This window comes from Musca vetustissima, unplaced genomic scaffold (assembly GCF_032173495.1).
Source record: "Musca vetustissima isolate MV318-11 ecotype Yass unplaced genomic scaffold, APGP_CSIRO_Mvet_v1 utg34763, whole genome shotgun sequence".
NCBI lineage: Eukaryota > Metazoa > Arthropoda > Insecta > Diptera > Muscidae > Musca > Musca vetustissima.
Genome location: NW_026879410.1, coordinates 248,491 through 266,184, shown reverse-complemented (window position 1 = coordinate 266,184; position 17,694 = coordinate 248,491). Strand labels below are relative to the sequence as shown.

At 36.6% G+C, this 17,694-nt stretch overlaps 2 protein-coding genes across 2 annotated transcripts; one reads left to right on the top strand and one right to left on the bottom strand.

Annotated features, from left to right (window-relative positions):
- Positions 1 to 1,983: 1,983 nt before the first annotated feature.
- Positions 1,984 to 6,895, bottom strand: LOC133324316 (vesicular glutamate transporter 1-like). The gene is made up of 6 exons (XM_061533161.1): positions 6,886 to 6,895; positions 4,654 to 4,883; positions 3,686 to 3,934; positions 3,166 to 3,621; positions 2,979 to 3,104; positions 1,984 to 2,148 (listed from the first exon to the last, which is right to left on the bottom strand). The coding sequence occupies exons 1-6, from the start codon at positions 6,893 to 6,895 to the stop codon at positions 1,984 to 1,986; spliced, it is 1,236 nt and encodes a 411-aa protein (XP_061389145.1).
- A 1,906-nt stretch (positions 6,896 to 8,801) lies between these two features.
- On the top strand, positions 8,802 to 13,647 carry LOC133324315 (vesicular glutamate transporter 1-like). The gene is made up of 7 exons (XM_061533160.1): positions 8,802 to 8,811; positions 10,603 to 10,862; positions 11,650 to 11,898; positions 11,956 to 12,411; positions 12,481 to 12,613; positions 13,183 to 13,424; positions 13,486 to 13,647. Exons 1-7 carry the CDS (start codon positions 8,802 to 8,804, stop codon positions 13,645 to 13,647), a joined length of 1,512 nt encoding a protein of 503 aa, XP_061389144.1.
- The last annotated feature ends 4,047 nt before the right edge of the window (positions 13,648 to 17,694 follow it).

Genomic DNA, 17,694 nt, shown 5'->3' with positions numbered 1-17,694 from the left:
GCATTTTAATTTTTTGTAATTTAAAAAGGCATTTTAAGGCCTTTAAACGCTTCTAACGCCTAAAAAACGCATTTTAATTTTTTGTAATTTAAAAAGGCATTTTAAGGCCTTTAAACGCTTCTAACGCCTAAAAAACGCATTTTAATTTTTTTTAATTTTTTGTAATTTAAAAAGGCATTTTAAGGCCTTTAAACGCTTCTAACGCCTAAAAAACGCATTTTAATTTTTTGTGGTCTAAAAAGGCATTTTAAGGCCTTTAAACGCTTCTAACGCCTAAAAAACGCATTTTAATTTTTTGTAATTTAAAAAGGCATTTTAAGGCCTTTAAACGCTTCTAACGCCTAAAAAACGCATTTTAATTTTCTGTGGTTTAAAAAGGCATTTTAAGGCCTTTAAACGCTTCTAACGCCTAAAAAACGCATTTTAATTTTTTGTAATTTAAAAAGGCATTTTAAGGCCTTTAAACGCTTCTAACGCCTAAAAAACGCATTTTAATTTTTTGTGGCATTTTAAGGCCTAAAAAGGCATTTTAAGGCCTTTAAACGCTTCTAACGCCTAAAAAACGCATTTTAATTTTTTGTAATTTAAAAAGGCATTTTAAGGCCTTTAAACGCTTCTAACGCCTAAAAAACGCATTTTAATTTTCTGTGGTCTAAAAAGGCATTTTAAGGCCTTTAAACGCTTCTAACGCCTAAAAAACGCATTTTAATTTTTTGTAATTTAAAAAGGCATTTTAAGGCCTTTAAACGCTTCTAACGCCTAAAAAACGCATTTTAATTTTTTGTAATTTAAAAAGGCATTTTAAGGCCTTTAAACGCTTCTAACGCCTAAAAAACGCATTTTAATTTTCTGTGGTCTAAAAAGGCATTTTAAGGCCTTTAAACGCTTCTAACGCCTAAAAAACGCATTTTAATTTTTTGTAATTTAAAAAGGCATTTTAAGGCCTTTAAACGCTTCTAACGCCTAAAAAACGCATTTTAATTTTTTGTAATTTAAAAAGGCATTTTAAGGCCTTTAAACGCTTCTAACGCCTAAAAAACGCATTTTAATTTTCTGTGGTCTAAAAAGGCATTTTAAGGCCTTTAAACGCTTCTAACGCCTAAAAAACGCATTTTAATTTTCTGTGGTCTAAGGCCTTTAAACGCATTTTAAGGCCTTTAAACGCTTCTAACGCCTGTGGTCTAAAAAGGCATTTTAAGGCCTTTAAACGCTTCTAACGCCTAAAAAACGCATTTTAATTTTCTGTGGTCTAAAAAGGCATTTTAAGGCCTTTAAACGCTTCTAACGCCTAAAAAACGCATTTTAATTTTCTGTGGTTTAAAAAGGCATTTTAAGGCCTTTAAACGCTTCTAACGCCTAAAAAACGCATTTTAATTTTTTGTAATTTAAAAAGGCATTTTAAGGCCTTTAAACGCTTCTAACGCCTAAAAAACGCATTTTAATTTTCTGTGGTCTAAAAAGGCATTTTAAGGCCTTTAAACGCTTCTAACGCCTAAAAAACGCATTTTAATTTTCTGTGGTCTAAAAAGGCATTTTAAGGCCTTTAAACGCTTCTAACGCCTAAAAAACGCATTTTAATTTTCTGTGGTCTAAAAAGGCATTTTAAGGCCTTTAAACGCTTCTAACGCCTAAAAAACGCATTTTAATTTTTTGTAATTTAAAAAGACATTTTAAGGCCTTTAAACGCTTCTAACGCCTAAAAAACGCATTTTAATTTTCTGTGGTCTAAAAAGGCATTTTAAGGCCTTTAAACGCTTCTAACGCCTAAAAAACTTTAATTTTCTGCATTTTAATTTTTTGCCTAAAAAACGCATTTTAATTTTCTGTGGTCTAAAAAGGCATTTTAAGGCCTTTAAACGCTTCTAACGCCTAAAAAACGCATTTTAATTTTCTGTTGTCTAAAAACATAGAGGTCTTTAAGGTCTTTTCAAGGACCTTCAGATTATCTTTTTGAAAAATATCTTTTATTACACAAAAGCATATTTAATTATCCTTCGTTAGCCGCATTGACTCCCTGTCATCCTTGCGTGCATTATAGTCGTTCCATTTCTGCAACGTGGAATCGGCAAAGAGAACGTACAGTACCCCACAGCCAATTAAGATGAGGCCAGTTATAAGGAATACAAATTTCCAGGCTTCAAAGGATTGCTAGAAAAAATATTGAAATAAAATTTTGAAATTATATCCCTCCAAAACTCTGCAAAATACTCACATTTCCCAATGTCAGTACACCCACAATATAGGGTGATATAAAACCTGGCAGAACACCAATCATACTACTCAGACCCATTACAACCCCAGAATAGACGAGCGATAGAGGGAGTCTTTATAGACGAGCGATAGAGGGAGTCTTTATAGACGAGCGATAGAGGGAGTCTTTATAGACGAGCGATAGAGGGAGTCTTTATAGACGAGCGATAGAGGGAGTCTTTATAGACGAGCGATAGAGGGAGTCTTTATAGACGAGCGATAGAGGGAGTCTTTATAGACGAGCGATAGAGGGAGTCTTTATAGACGAGCGATAGAGGGAGTCTTTATAGACGAGCGATAGAGGGAGTCTTTATAGACGAGCGATAGAGGGAGTCTTTATAGACGAGCGATAGTGGGAATCTTCTTTTATAGACGAACCTTTTCTTTAAAAAATCTCAGATTCTAATAATTTTTTTAAAGAAAAATTTTAGCACAAGAGGATAATGGTCCTGAAAATTTTAGTCTAAAAAATCTTTAGCACCTGAGATTTTTTTTAAATAAAGGATTGTCCTCCTGGCTTAGGGTTTTAGGCAGGATTTTTTTCTATAGGTCTTGAGAATATTTTCAGGACTTGAGAATTTATTGTTTCGATTTTTCAAAAAAGTTTTCATATTCTGAGGACATATCCTTCAGGACCTTCAGAAAATTATATTCCATAGAAAAAAATCCTCAGGTTCTGAGGAGAATTATTTCTATAGAAGACAAATCCCCGCATACTTACAAAATACCGTTGCCAATTTGCGAATATTTGTGCGACTAATTTTCTCCGATTTCAGCAGATAATCGGCAAATACGGAAAATCCATAGGCGAAGGCCATGCGCAACAAATGCGGCAAGCCGGATAATATGCCCGTCTAAAACGAAAATTTATTTCAAATTAAATCAAAACAAAATCCCCCATCCCTTTCGGCCTACCGCTCGAATATTCCAATTATGTATGACACTAAAATATGTCGGCGCCTGAGTCATCAGGGTAAATAGACCCCATATCACACCAAACTGGGCAATGACATTCATCCACACAGGTCGTGAAAGTAGAATCTCCTTCCATGGTGTTCCCACTGCTGGCGATCTCTGCACCGTCGTACCCAATGCTACTTCAATGTAACGCAATTCCTCTTCACTTATTCGTGGATGTTGAGCTGGTGTATCATAGACGAAGTAGAGCCATCCCAACCACCACGCGGTACCCAAAATACCACAGAAATGATAGACCCACACCCATGAACCCCAATGCATGATATAACCAAAAAGAGGATAAAACACAGCTATGCCCACCGAGCTGCCCATATAAGCGGTCACAAATTTACTACGTTCATTGGGCGGTATCCATTTGGCGGTCAACACATGCATGGCTGGCCAAGTGAAACCCTAGGAGAACAAGACATTCGATCGATAATATTAGATATCCAAAAAAGGTTCTCCAAATCCTTACCATAATAAGACCCTGCAGTACTCTCAGTACTATGAGGGCCTTATAATCCCAATGGGCCGCAGCTGGTATTAGAAAACACAACCAACACCCGATCACATTTGACAGACCAAATACCAGCTTGGTACCATATTTTTTGGCCAAAATGCCACCCGGCAGCTGGGTCATCCAATGGACCCAGAAAAATGAACCCAACACTAAGGATTGCTGATATTCATTCCAGTTGAAGCGGATTTGATTGGCGGGAATGGGCTGAAAATAATAAAAAGAGGATCAGCTGATTGCTCTTGAATTACGAACGCCTAAAAGCACACACCCGACTTTAAAAATAAAGGGAATAGGGAGCTTTATAGATTAATTCTAAAGGGAACTGAAGGGAGTCTTTATAGAGACTTGATGGGAGTCTTTTTTGACGAGCTGAAGGGAGTCTTTATAGATGAGCTGAAGGGAGTCTTTATAGACGAGCGATAGAGGGAGTCTTTATAGACGAGCGATAGAGGGAGTCTTTATAGACGAGCGATAGAGGGAGTCTTTTTATAGACGAGCGATGGAGGGAGTCTTTTTATAGACGAGCGATGGAGGGAGTCTTTCTATAGACGAGCGATAGAGGGAGTCTTTCCATAGACGAGCTGAAGGGAGTCTTTCCATAGACGAGCTGAAGGGAGTCTTTCCATAGACGAGCTGAAGGGAGTCTTTCCATAGACGAGCGATAGAGGGAGTCTTTCTATAGACGATCGATAGAGGGAGTCTTTTTATAGACGAGCGATGGAGGGAGTCTTTTTATAGACGAGCGATAGAGGGAGTCTTTATAGACTATAGGGTATATTTAAAGACGAAGTGGGGGTATTTATAGGTGAGCCCTGAAGGGTGTTTTTGGTGTGCTCTGGAAGGTGACTTTGTAGACGATCTTATAGGTATGTTGCGTAGTGCGCCTCTACATAGAAGTTCTGATGAAACATTTATTGACTTACCTCTTCCGAAGATACGTTCTCTATAACCTTCAGTCCATACAAACTTCCTATCGATGTAACATTGTATTCAGTCATATTTTCTGATAATTTCCCAGTACCTTGGGCCGGCAGTGACTTATTTTTGGCCGGCACAACCATATCCACAATTGTTATATTCAAATTAATGCAGAGCATATAGTTGACGGCAAAGCCGATAAATACCAAATGCCAGAGGACGGTGCGGGCTTGGACTACGAATTAAAAATAAATTACAAGAAAATATTTTTAACAGATACACACCTATTGATACACTCGAAAAAAAATATTTATTTTTAAGAAATCCACGCCTATTGATACACTCGAAAAAAATTCACACCTATTGATACACTCGAAAAAAATCCTCGCCTATTGATACACTCGAAAAAAATCCACGCCTATTGATACACTCGAAAAAAATATTTATTTTTAAAAAATCCACGCCTATTGATACACTCGAAAAAAATCCACGCCTATTGATACACTCGAAAAAATATTTATTTTTAAAAAACCCACGCCTATTGATACACTCGAAAAAAATCTACGCCTATTGATACACTCGAAAAAAATCCACGCCTATTAATACACTCGAAAAAAATCCACGCCTATTAATACACTCGAAAAAAATCCACGCCTATGGATACATTCGAAAAAAAATATTTATTTTTATAAACTCCACGCCTATTGATACACTCGAAAAAATATTTATTTTTAAAAAATCCACGCCTATTGATACACTCGAAAAAAATCCACGCCTATGGATACATTCGAAAAAAAATATTTATTTTTATAAACTCCACGCCTATTGATACACTCGAAAAAATATTTATTTTTAAAAAATCCACGCCTATTGATACACTCGAAAAAAATCCACGCCTATTGATACACTCGAAAAAAATCCACGCCTATGGATACACTCGAAAAAAATATTTATTTTTAAAAAATCCACGCCTATTGATACACTCGAAAAAAATCCACGCCTATGGATACACTCGAAAAAAATATTTATTTTTAAAAAATCCACGCCTATTGATACACTCGAAAAAAATCCACGCCTATGGATACACTCGAAAAAATATTTATTTTTAAAAAATCCACGCCTATTGATACACTCGAAAAAAATCTACGCCTATTGATACACTCGAAAAAAAATCCACGCCTATTAATACACTCGAAAAAAATCCACGCCTATTGATACACTCGAAAAAAATCCACGCCTATGGATACATTCGAAAAAAAATATTTATTTTTATAAACTCCACGCCTATTGATACACTCGAAAAAAATCCACGCCTATTGATACACTCGAAAAAATCCACACCTATATATACACTCGAAAAAAAACCACGCCTATTGATACACTCGAAAAATATTTATTTTTAAAAAATCCACGCCTATTGATACACTCGAAAAAAACACGCCTATTAATACACTCGAAAAAAAAACACGCCTATTAATACACTCGAAAAAAAATTTAAAAAATCCACGCCCCAAGAAAATATTTTTAAAAAAATCCACGCCTATGGATACACTCGAAAAAATATTTATTTTTAAAAAATCCACGCCTATTGATACACTCGAAAAAAATCTACGCCTATTGATACACTCGAAAAAAATCCACGCCTATTAATATAAAAAAACACTCGAAAAAAATCCACGCCTATTGATACACTCGAAAAAAATCCACGCCTATGGATACATTCGAAAAAAAATATTTATTTTTATAAACTCCACGCCTATTGATACACTCGAAAAAAATCCACGCCTATTGATACACTCGAAAAAATCCACACCTATATATACACTCGAAAAAAAAACCACGCCTATTGATACACTCGAAAAATATTTATTTTTAAAAAATCCACGCCTATTGATACACTCGAAAAAAAACACGCCTATTAATACACTCGAAAAAAACACGCCTATTAATACACTCGAAAAAAAAACACGCCTATTAATACACTCGAAAAAAATTTAAAAAATCCACGCCCCAAGAAAATATTTTTAAAAAAATCCACGCCTATTGATACACTCGAAAAAATATTTATTTTTAAAAAATCCACGCCTATTGATACACTCGAAAAAAACACGCCTATTAATACACTCGAAAAAAATTTAAAAAATCCACGCCCCAAGAAAAAATTTTTAAAAAAATCCACGCCTTGAAAAATATTTTTAGAAAATCCCCCCAATCTTGTTTTGTTTGAATCCACTTACCTTCACACATTTTGATGGCAAATCTATTCGCCGCAATCAACGTATTTTCCGATTTGTAATGGGGTCATTTATTATCCGTCAATGTTCTTCACTGATCTCTTTGGTGTTTTCTTAGTCTGGCGGTATGGTGTTATCAGTTGCTGGTTGTCTTTATTAATATTTGAATATGTTGTTGCTTTTAATGTGTTGTTGTTCTATATAATTCCTCTTGTTTGTGAGTCAACCAATATCAAAATACCGATAATTTATGTATTTTGTTTTCTTAATTCTTAGAATTTGCTATAAATTACATCCTGATGGTCCTGAGTACAACTGCCGCATGACCAAGTAATTGGTTCTTGATAATCCAGTGGACGGACAGGGATTAAAGAAAGATGGAAGTTATCCCGATCGTATATCAGTTTAATAATTTACTTGATCTGATCGCTTGAAATAACACGAACCGAGTGAAGTCTACAGGTTTTTTTCTTCTTGGAACCATCAAACAGCACCACCTTGGTCTACTATTCAAAAAAAAAGAAAAAAATGTTTGTTATTTTGCGTGGCGATAAGGAAAAACTGCAGCGTTCATAAAAATGCCAAACATCGCGTCAATGGCCATTATAAAAAATACACTCGAAAAATATTTCGTGCAAATCGAAAGATATATAGGGACTTTGGTACACCATTTACATTAAATCGGACGAAAATATATATGGGAGCTATATCTAAATCTGAACTGATTTTCACGAAGCTTGGCACACACCACTCCAGGCTCAATTCAGTACGCTGTGCCAAATTTCGTGCAAAACGAAACATATATAGGAACTTTGGTACAACATTTATCGGACAACATAAATCGGACGAAAATGTATATGGGAGCTATATCTAAATCTGAACCGATTTCCACGAAACTTAAAACACATCATTCGAAACTTAACACACATCGAATGATATATAGGGACTTTGCTGCACCATTTACCTTAAATCGGACGAAAATATATATGACAGCTATATCTAAATCTGAACCGATTTTCACGAAACTTAACACACATCACTACAGGCTCAATTCACTACGCTATGTCAAATTTCGTGCAAATCAAATTATATATAGGGACTTTGGTACACCATTTACATTAAATCGGACGAAACTATATATGGGAGCTATATCTAAATCTGAACCGATTTTCGCGAAACTTAACACACAACATTCTAGACTTAAATGAGTACGTTGTGCCAAATTTCGTGAAAATCGAATGATATATAGGGACATTGGTACACCATTTACATTAAATCGGACGAAAATATATATGGGAGCTGTATCTAAATCTGAACCGATTTTCACGAAACTTGGCACACATCACTATAGGCTTAATTCAGAACGCTATACCAAATTTCGTGCAAATCAAAAATTGTATAGGGACTTTGGTGCACCATTTACCTAAAATCGGACGAAAATATGTATGGGAGATATATATAAATCTGAACCGATTTTTCCCAATTTCAATAGGGTTCGTCCTTGGGCCAAATAAGTGGCCTATGCCAAATTTAATCAAATTCGGATCATAAATGCGACCTGTACTTTGCCAGAAAGAGATTCTGTGCATATTCTCATAATACCCTGTACCAATAATTTGAACTAATTCCAAACTATTTTTTCTGCAGTATTTTATTTATATATATTTTTTATTTTGCTTATAATCTCCATCACGTTGCCTAGAATGAAAGTAAGAGTTTCCAACGCTGCAGCTCCCTAGCGTTATCACTGCATAAACAACAATAAAAAAATAAACAACTCGTTGAGCTAATTTTTTTCTAAGTGGATACCTGTCAAATTGCATTGCAGTTCAGTTGTGATTTTTCAAACGATCAGATCGAATAATTAGATTACCAAACAAAATTTTAAAAATTTCAGTTAAAATATATTTTTCACTAAAATGTGTAACGGTAAGAGTCAATTAATATTATTAAAAGTTCGATGATTTGGTCCTGCAATGATTCGATGGAGGGAATATTAAAATATCCGCTTATCTTTAGAAGCCCATTTAAAGTTCTTATATTAATAAGAGACCTATAGAATGTGTTCTATTAATAAACGATATAATATAGGTCGAAATTCACACACGCTACCACACACACAAATCTAAATATATTCGCGACCGCCACTTTATCTTAACGATGTATATTACCTTTGATTCTGTACACTTTTAATTTTATCAGACAGCCTTATCAAACCATGGCTAATGGATATATGACGGCCAATAAGATTATTTTAGTTGTCAAACTGAAATATTTATCTCAAAAAAATATATTGCAATTTTTGTTAAATGCAAAAATTTAAGACACCCTACTATTTTTTCGTGAGCCGACAGAAGATTGGATTTTTAAAGAAATATTTTTCGAGTTTAGTTTTAAAAATATTTTTTCGAGTGTATCAATAGGCGAGGATTTTTTTTCGAGTGTATCAATACGCGTGGATTTTTTTCGAGTGTAGCAACAGGCGTGGATTTTTTTCGAGTGTATCAATAGGCGTGAATTTATTTCGAGTGTATCAATAGGCGCGGATTTTTTTCGAGTGTATCAATAGACATGGATTTTTTTCGAGTGTAGCAACAGACGTGGATTTTTTTTCGAGTGTATCAATAGGCGTGGATTTTTTTTCGAGTGTATCAATAGGCGCGGATTTTTTTTCGAGTGTATCAATAGGCGTGGATTTTTTTCGAGTGTATCAATAGGCGTGGATTTTTTTCGAGTGTATCAATAGGCTTGGATTTTTTTTCGAGTGTATCAATAGGAGTGGATTTTTTCCAAGTGTATCAAGTGGATTTTTTCCGAGTGTATCAATAGGCGTGGATTTTTTCCGAGTGTATCAATAGGCCTGGATTTTTTCGAGTGTATCAATAGGCCTGGATTTTTTCGAGTGTATCAATAGGCGTGGATTTTTTTCGAGTGTAGCAACAGGCGTGGATTTTTTTCGAGTGTATCAATAGGCGTGGATTTTTTTCGAGTGTATCAATAGGCTTGGATTTTTTTCCGAGTGTATCAATAGGCGTGGATTTTTCCGAGTGTATCAATAGGCCTGGATTTTTTCGAGTGTATCAATAGGCCTGGATTTTTTCGAGTGTATCAATAGGCGTGGATTTTTTTCGAGTGTAGCAACAGGCGTGGATTTTTTTCGAGTGTATCAATAGGCGTGAATTTATTTCGAGTGTATCAATAGGCGCGGATTTTTTTCGAGTGTATCAATAGACATGGATTTTTTTCGAGTGTAGCAAAAGTCGTGAATTTTTTTTTCGAGTTTATCAATAGGCGTGGATTTTTTTCGAGTGTATCAATAGGCGTAGATGTTTTTCGAGTGTATCAATAGGCGTGGATTTTTTTTCGAGTCTATCAATAGGCGTGGATTTTTTTCGAGTGTAGCAACAGGCGTGGATTTTTTTCGAGTGTATCAATAGGAGTGGATTTTTTCCAAGTGTATCAAGTGGATTTTTTCCGAGTGTATCAATAGGCGTGGATTTTTTCCGAGTGTATCAATAGGCCTGGATTTTTTCGAGTGTATCAATAGGCGTGGATTTTTTCGAGTGTATCAATAGGCGTGGATTTTTTTCGAGTGTATCAATAGCCGTGGATTTTTTTCGAGTGTAGCAACAGGCGTGGATTTTTTAAAAATATTTTTTTAAAAGCCGTAGATTTTTTTAAATATTTTTTTTGAGTGTACTAACATTTTTTTCTTTCCAGTCCAAGCCCGCACAGTCCTGTGGTATCTGGTATTTTTCGGTTTTGCTCTGAATTATATGATACGCATCAATTTGAATATTGCCATAGTGGAAATGGTGGTGCAGGCCAACACCCGTTCTCTGGGCAAAAATGTACAAAGAGCAGCAGATCATCAATTAGTTTCAAGCACATATGAGGACCGGAGTGTTACTAATAGCTCCAATGGACTCATTTATTTTAATATGGAACTGCCAGAATTTTGGAATGAATCAGCAGAGCAGGTAAGTAAATGTGTCGCCTAAAAGACTCCCTCTATCGCTCGTCTATAAAGACTCCCTCTATCGCTCGTCTATAAAGACTCCCTCTATCGCTCGTCAAAAAAGACTCCCTCTATCGCTCGTCTATAAAAAGACTCCCTCTATCGCTCGTCTATAAAGACTCCCTCTATCGCTCGTCTATAAAGACTCCCTCTATCGCTCGTCTATAAAAAGACTCCCTCTATCGCTCGTCTATAAAGACTCCCTCTATCGCTCGTCTATAAAGACTCCCTCCATCGCTCGTCTATAAAGACTCCCTCTATCGCTCGTCTATAAAGACTCCCTCTATCGCTCGTCTATAAAGACTCCCTCTATCGCTCGTCTATAAAGACTCCCTCTATCGCTCGTCTATAAAGACTCCCTCTATCGCTCGTCTATAAAGACTCCCTCTATCGCTCGTCTATAAAGACTCCCTCTATCGCTCGTCTATAAAGACTCCCTCTATCGCTCGTCTATAAAGACTCCCTCTATCGCTCGTCTATAAAGACTCCCTCTATCGCTCGTCTATAAAGACTCCCTCTATCGCTCGTCTATAAAGACTCCCTCTATCGCTCGTCTATAAAGACTCCCTCTATCGCTCGTCTATAAAGACTCCCTCTATCGCTCGTCTATAAAGACTCACTCTATCGCTCGTCTATAAAGACTCACTCTATCGCTCGTCTATAAAGACTCCCTCTGTAGCTCGTCTATAAAAACTCCCTCTATCGCTCGAAATTCCGATTTTAAATTAGAAACCATTATTTATTCACAGGTGACTTCCGATCAACCCTCTGGTTTCAATTGGAATGAATACGAACAGGGTCTGGTATTGGGCTCATTTTTCTGGGCCCATTGGATAAGCCAAATACCAGGAGGTATCTGGGGTAGAAAATATGGTACCAAATTGGTATTTGGTCTCGCCAATGGCATCGGATGTTGGTTGTGTTTTCTAATACCAGCTGTCGCACATTGGGATTATAGGGCCCTTATTGTACTAAGGGTAGTACAAGGCCTTGTGGCGGTAAGTATATTGACCTCTTAGAAAAAAGATTTACAATTTATTTTTTTTTTTTCACAGGGCCTCGCCTGGCCCTCGATGCATGTGCTGACCGGCAAATGGATACCGCCCAATGAACGCAGTAAATTTGTGACGGCCTATTTGGGTAATTCGGTGGGTGTGGCTGCCTTCTATCCTCTATTTGGTTTCGTAATGCTTTGGGCCTCATGGCCATGGGTTTTCCATATCTCTGGTATTTTGGGTATCTTGTGGTGGTTGGGATGGCAATATTTTGTATATGATTCGCCAGCTCAACATCCTCGAATAAGTGCTTCGGAGGTTACCTATATTGAAAAGTCATTGGGTGAAAGTGTGGATAATGAGACCAATGTTCGAACCCCATGGAGGGCATTACTACTCTCACGACCCGTATGGATGAATGTCATCGCCCAATGGGGTAGCATATGGGGTCTATTTACGCTGATGACCCAGGCTCCCACATATTTTCGGGTACTACACAATTGGAATATTCAAACGGTATGTTGGAAGGGGAGGGAGAGATTTGGAGGGTATATTTTTTTAATGTTTGGAATTTTTTCTCTGCAGACTGGTATATTATCGGGTTTGCCTCACTTGATGCGAATACTCTTTGCTATTGGATTTTCCTTCTTTGTCGATTATCTGCTGAAGACGGAGAAAATGAGCCGTACGAATATTCGAAAATTGGCAACAACATTTTGTAAGTGAATCGACAGACATACCCAGCCCTGGGGAAAAAAATACGTCAGGAACTGAGTTCTGACTTTTCTATAGAAAATAAAAAAACGTCAGGAACTGAGGTCGGATTATTTTCTATAGAAAAAATAACCTCAGGAACTGAGGTCGGATTTTTTTCTATAGAAAAAATAACCTCAGGAACTGAGGTCGGATTATTTTCTATAGAAAAAATAACCTCAGGAACTGAGGTCGGATTTTTCCTACTGGAAAAAGTAATCTCCGGATTTTTTTTCTATAGAAAAAATAACCTCCGCAACTGAGGTCGGATTTTTTTTATAGAAAAAATAACCTCCGCAACTGAGGTTGGGTTTGTCGCAGGAAGTGAGTTTAACTAACAAAATAAAAACTTACAACCTACTTATGACATGAGGTCGGATTTTTTCTATAGAAGAAATAACCTAAGGTGGATTCTTTTCTCAGGATGTGAGGTCGGATTTTTTCTATAATAAAAAATAGCCTCAGTAATCCGAGTTCAATTTTTTTTCTGTAGAAAAAAATTTAAATAAATAATGTTTCTCTCCGATCTTCCAGGTTGCATCATCAAAGGTTTGGTCGTTGTAATCCTGGCCTATTTCGGACAGAATGCCACGGCGGCCATTGTCCTCTACAGTGTGGCCACAATGTTTCATGGTGCAGTGTCATCGGGTTCCTTGGCCTCTATGGTAGATATAACACCAAATTTTGCCGGCATTGTAATGGGCCTGAGTAGTATGATTGGTGTACTGCCGGGTTTTATATCACCCTATATTGTGGGTCTGATAACGCTGGATAATGTGAGTATTTGAATGAAAAAGGGAGTGGAGGAAAATATTATTAGTATTTAAATTTTTCCAGCAAACCTTTGAAGCCTGGAAATATGTCTTTCTCCTTGCGGCCTCCATGCTATTGGGCAGTGGCATCCTGTATGTGGCCTTTGCCGATTCGACACTACAAAAATGGAATGATTATAAGGCACGAGAGATCAGTGATGAGGAATCTGCGAGTGAGGTTAGATAGAGGGGCTATTAAATTTAATTGTTGTTATTGTTGTAGAATTTTTAAAGAATAAATGAATAATTTTTTCGAAGCGAACAAATCATACAATCCGCCTGATTTTTATAAGAGAGTCTTCTGTTAGATAAAGCATAGTTAGTCCACAATGTATGAAATGATTGTTATCTTTTCAAACGTTCACATCCGTTTTTGTAGCATACTTTTAGGCAGAAGAGATTGCGAACACAGAATGGAAAGAAAAACTACAACCTCAGAAACTGTGGTCGGATTTTTTCAGCTATCAACAGGTCATTAGTATATAGTATATATAGACAGCCATCAGCTAGTCTATTTGGACACTCATCAGCTGCCTATAGTTGGCCCGTATTACCATTTCGACATCTGTTTCGTTCAAAAGGCTATCTTTAACTAACTTATTATTTAAATTTTCTAAAGTTTCCACTCGGTCTAGGCCCCTAAAAAAGCTGGCCTGTAGAAAAATAGCTATTCGGCTGAAGTTTAGTGTATGAATACATATTAGCTATTAGCTGGTAGTCGTCAAATTCCATCTACCCCTTGTATTGTGGCATTAGACCCAAACACCATCTAAGAATCCACCTCAGCCAAATACACAGCCTCTCCATTTGGTGGGAAGAGATCCCAAACCAAACAGGGAAGGCATAACTAATTAGTGGCCCTGGTATCTGTTTGTAGATAAGTAGTCTAACCTGGCGGACTCGCCAATTGCTTGGTAGCACGCTGGTAGCACCAAAATACGCCTTTGACTTTTCTGGGAAGGTAGTCAATATTCCCCGTCGAATTCAGATAACTCCCAGATATTTAATTTGGGTCGGACTTTCTTATTGTTTGCCCTCCAATCGGCAGAGTAGGTTTATACTTCCTATCGTTGCGGTATAAGTATTTCTTCTTGCCTTTGAATGTTATCGCCTCACATTTATCGACGTTTAGATGAATTTTTCCCTGATTGGGGGTATTCAGAGACTTGCTCTAAATATGCCTTTAGTCTGTTATTAATATTCCCTGCATGAGCTCCCGCTGCAGCGTCAAATATGTCATCTGCGTATTCTAGGAGTAATTGCCCTACGGGCGCATGCGGTATACACTAATACGAATGTTGAAGAGAATGGGCTCAAGGAAAGATTCTTGTCGAACCCTGGAATCAACTGGCCTTTCTGACGAAAAGTTGTCTTCAAACGTTACCCTAAAACTTCTGTCGACTAGAAAACTAACCACAAGCCTACATATATTAAATCCGAAGCCTGGCTTTCTCAATTTATATATGATTGCCTTTTGCCAGACATTATCACATGCAAAAAAACTAAACTAACGATTGTTATTTATAGCTCAAGTCACATATTCCCCTACGATAATCAGGGCATGTGATGTCGAATGGTGCTGTCTGAAGACTACCAGATAGGATTGCTCTCTCTCTCTCTTCCAGTACATCTCTAATTTCTCTCTCTTCCAGTACATCTCTAATTGGCCTGTAGTACCAGTGGTCTTCCTTACACACAAAGTCCAGGGTTTCCATCAGGTCCTAAAAGGGATACGTAGTCAAGCGCAAAAGTCGAATTTTAGACTTTTCGATTTTTGCCTCTGACCAAAAAGTCGATTTTTAGATTTTTCGACTTTTGCCTTTAAATACAATGTCGACTTTTCGATCTTTCGATTTTGTCAAACCAGTTAAAAATCGATTTTCAACTTAAACCGAATAACGCAAAATCGACTAAAAATTCGATTTTTTGTTTTCAACAGATAAAATAATGTTCTGATATGCGTAATTTTAGGACAATTTGGGCTTTGTGCTAATAAACCAATTATTTATGGAGAAAATCGATCTTGAAATGTGTTGACTTTGTGACTTCCTCAAAGATCAAAAGTCGATTTCGACTCGATTTCGAATTACTTATCCCTAGGTCCCATGGATTTGCCTTTTAGGAATTTTTTCAGTCGCCATATATTATCCATACATGAGTTCCATCAGCAGTAAGGTTAGCTGCAAATAGAAACTGGCGGGGACTTTGTTTTTCATATACTGATATTTCTCTCCTGACAGTGTTGTCAAATGGAGAATTATAATGAGCATCGGATTGTCCTTGTACCGTATCCGTTAACATGTCCGCCTTTTGGATTAACATGACTGATGTGGTCTATACCAGAACTGATCGATATAGACAATCATTAGGTGGTCTGTATAGACAGCCATTAGCAGGTCAACAGATGTAGTCATCAGCAGGTAATATAAATATATGCATATATAGAAATAGCCATTAGTCGATCGATTTTGAAAGCCATCAGATGGTTGTATAGACAGCCATTAGCTGGTCTATAGAGGCAGACAGCAGTTGGTCTAAAAAACTGCCATCAGCCGGTCATCCATAATTAGTCAACAATCAGTTGGTTTACAGCAGTGTTGAACAGAACTAAATTAAGAGTAAGTATGTGAGAGCGTAACTAAGTGGTCATCAACAAAAATGACTATCGTACTATTTTGTGCATTATTGGCCATCAGCTGGTCTACATATCAGCTGATCTATAAAGTCAGTCATCACCTGGAGCATGGCACAATGAATAGGTAGTCCATTTAGCATAGCTGATGTCTTGATTAAATGTCAAAGTGGGTAATTTCTACTTGAATTCGATGTGCAGTGTTGCCAACCATTTGAAATATTATATGGAAAAATTTGACAGATAATCGAGACAAAAACAAAGGTTGTTGTTGCGATACATCACCTTATTATTGCATCATGATCTAGTCTATAATAAGGATAAGTAAATCGACTTTCGAGTAATCGATTAATCGACTTTTTGTATTGAAAAGTCTAAAAGTCGAAGAAGACTTTTGATTTATGAGAAAATCGTAAAGTCGACTTTTTAAGATCGACTTTCGATTTTCTTCATAAATATTTGGTTTTTTATCACAGGGCTCAAATTGCACTTTCCGGAACTTTACTTTATCTGTTCACAATAATTCATAAAAAAAAATCAAATTTTTAGTCGATTTTCCAGAAGTCAGTAAATGTCGAAAATCGATTTTGAACTGTTTTAACAAAATGGAAAGATCAAAAAGTCGACTTTTTAGTAAAGGCAAAAATCGAAAAGTCTAAAAATCGACTTTTTGGTCAGAGGCAAAAATCGAGAAGTCTAAAAGTCGACTTTTGCGCTCGAATACGTATCCCTAGTGTATAGAGAAAGCCAAAAACTGATCTTTAGAGACAACCATTAGCTGGTCTACATAGACCAGTCATAAACTGGTCTGTGTTGACAGCCACTCGCTAGTCTATAGAGACAGCCATCCGCTGGTCTGTAAATTAGCTGATCTATAGAGACAGGCATCAGCTAGTCTATAGAGACAGCCATCAGCTGGTCTGTATATTAGCTGATCTTTATAGAGACAACCATTTGGCGGTCTACATAGGCAGTCATAAACTGGTCTGTGTTGACAGCCATCAGCTGGTCTACATATCAGCTGATCTATAGAGTCAGTCATCACCTGGAGTAAAGAAACACCATCAGCTGATCGATATATAAAGCTATCATATGGTCTATATTATATGATCAGCTGATTGATATTGAAAGCCATCAGATGGTTTATGTAGTCAGCCATCAGCTGATCTATAGGGACAGTCTTCAAGCAAAGGATCAAATACCAAACAAGCTATTTCATAATATTTAAATATTTTCTTTTATCTGTTATTTAGAAAAAAAATTCCAAATACTAAGGCTCAACTTGTGCGTTAATGTTTTTAATTATTATTTTGTTTTTTATATATATATTTTTTATTATAAAACAAATAATGATTTTGCAAAATATAGCATCCCGCAATTTCAGGAAGAAGTAAAAAAACACAAACTCGAAATAAAGATAAACGCGAAAAAAATTTTGAATTTATCACCGATGTTGATAGGCCGGCTCATCACGTTGTTTATTGCTGCCCGGTTGGCTGGCAGTTTGGTTCTGGGTATTATAAATTTTGAAATGTTGATATAAAAATAGGCGACAAGCGTTTGTTTTTGTTGATGTTGTTTTTTTTCTAACTTTTTTTTATT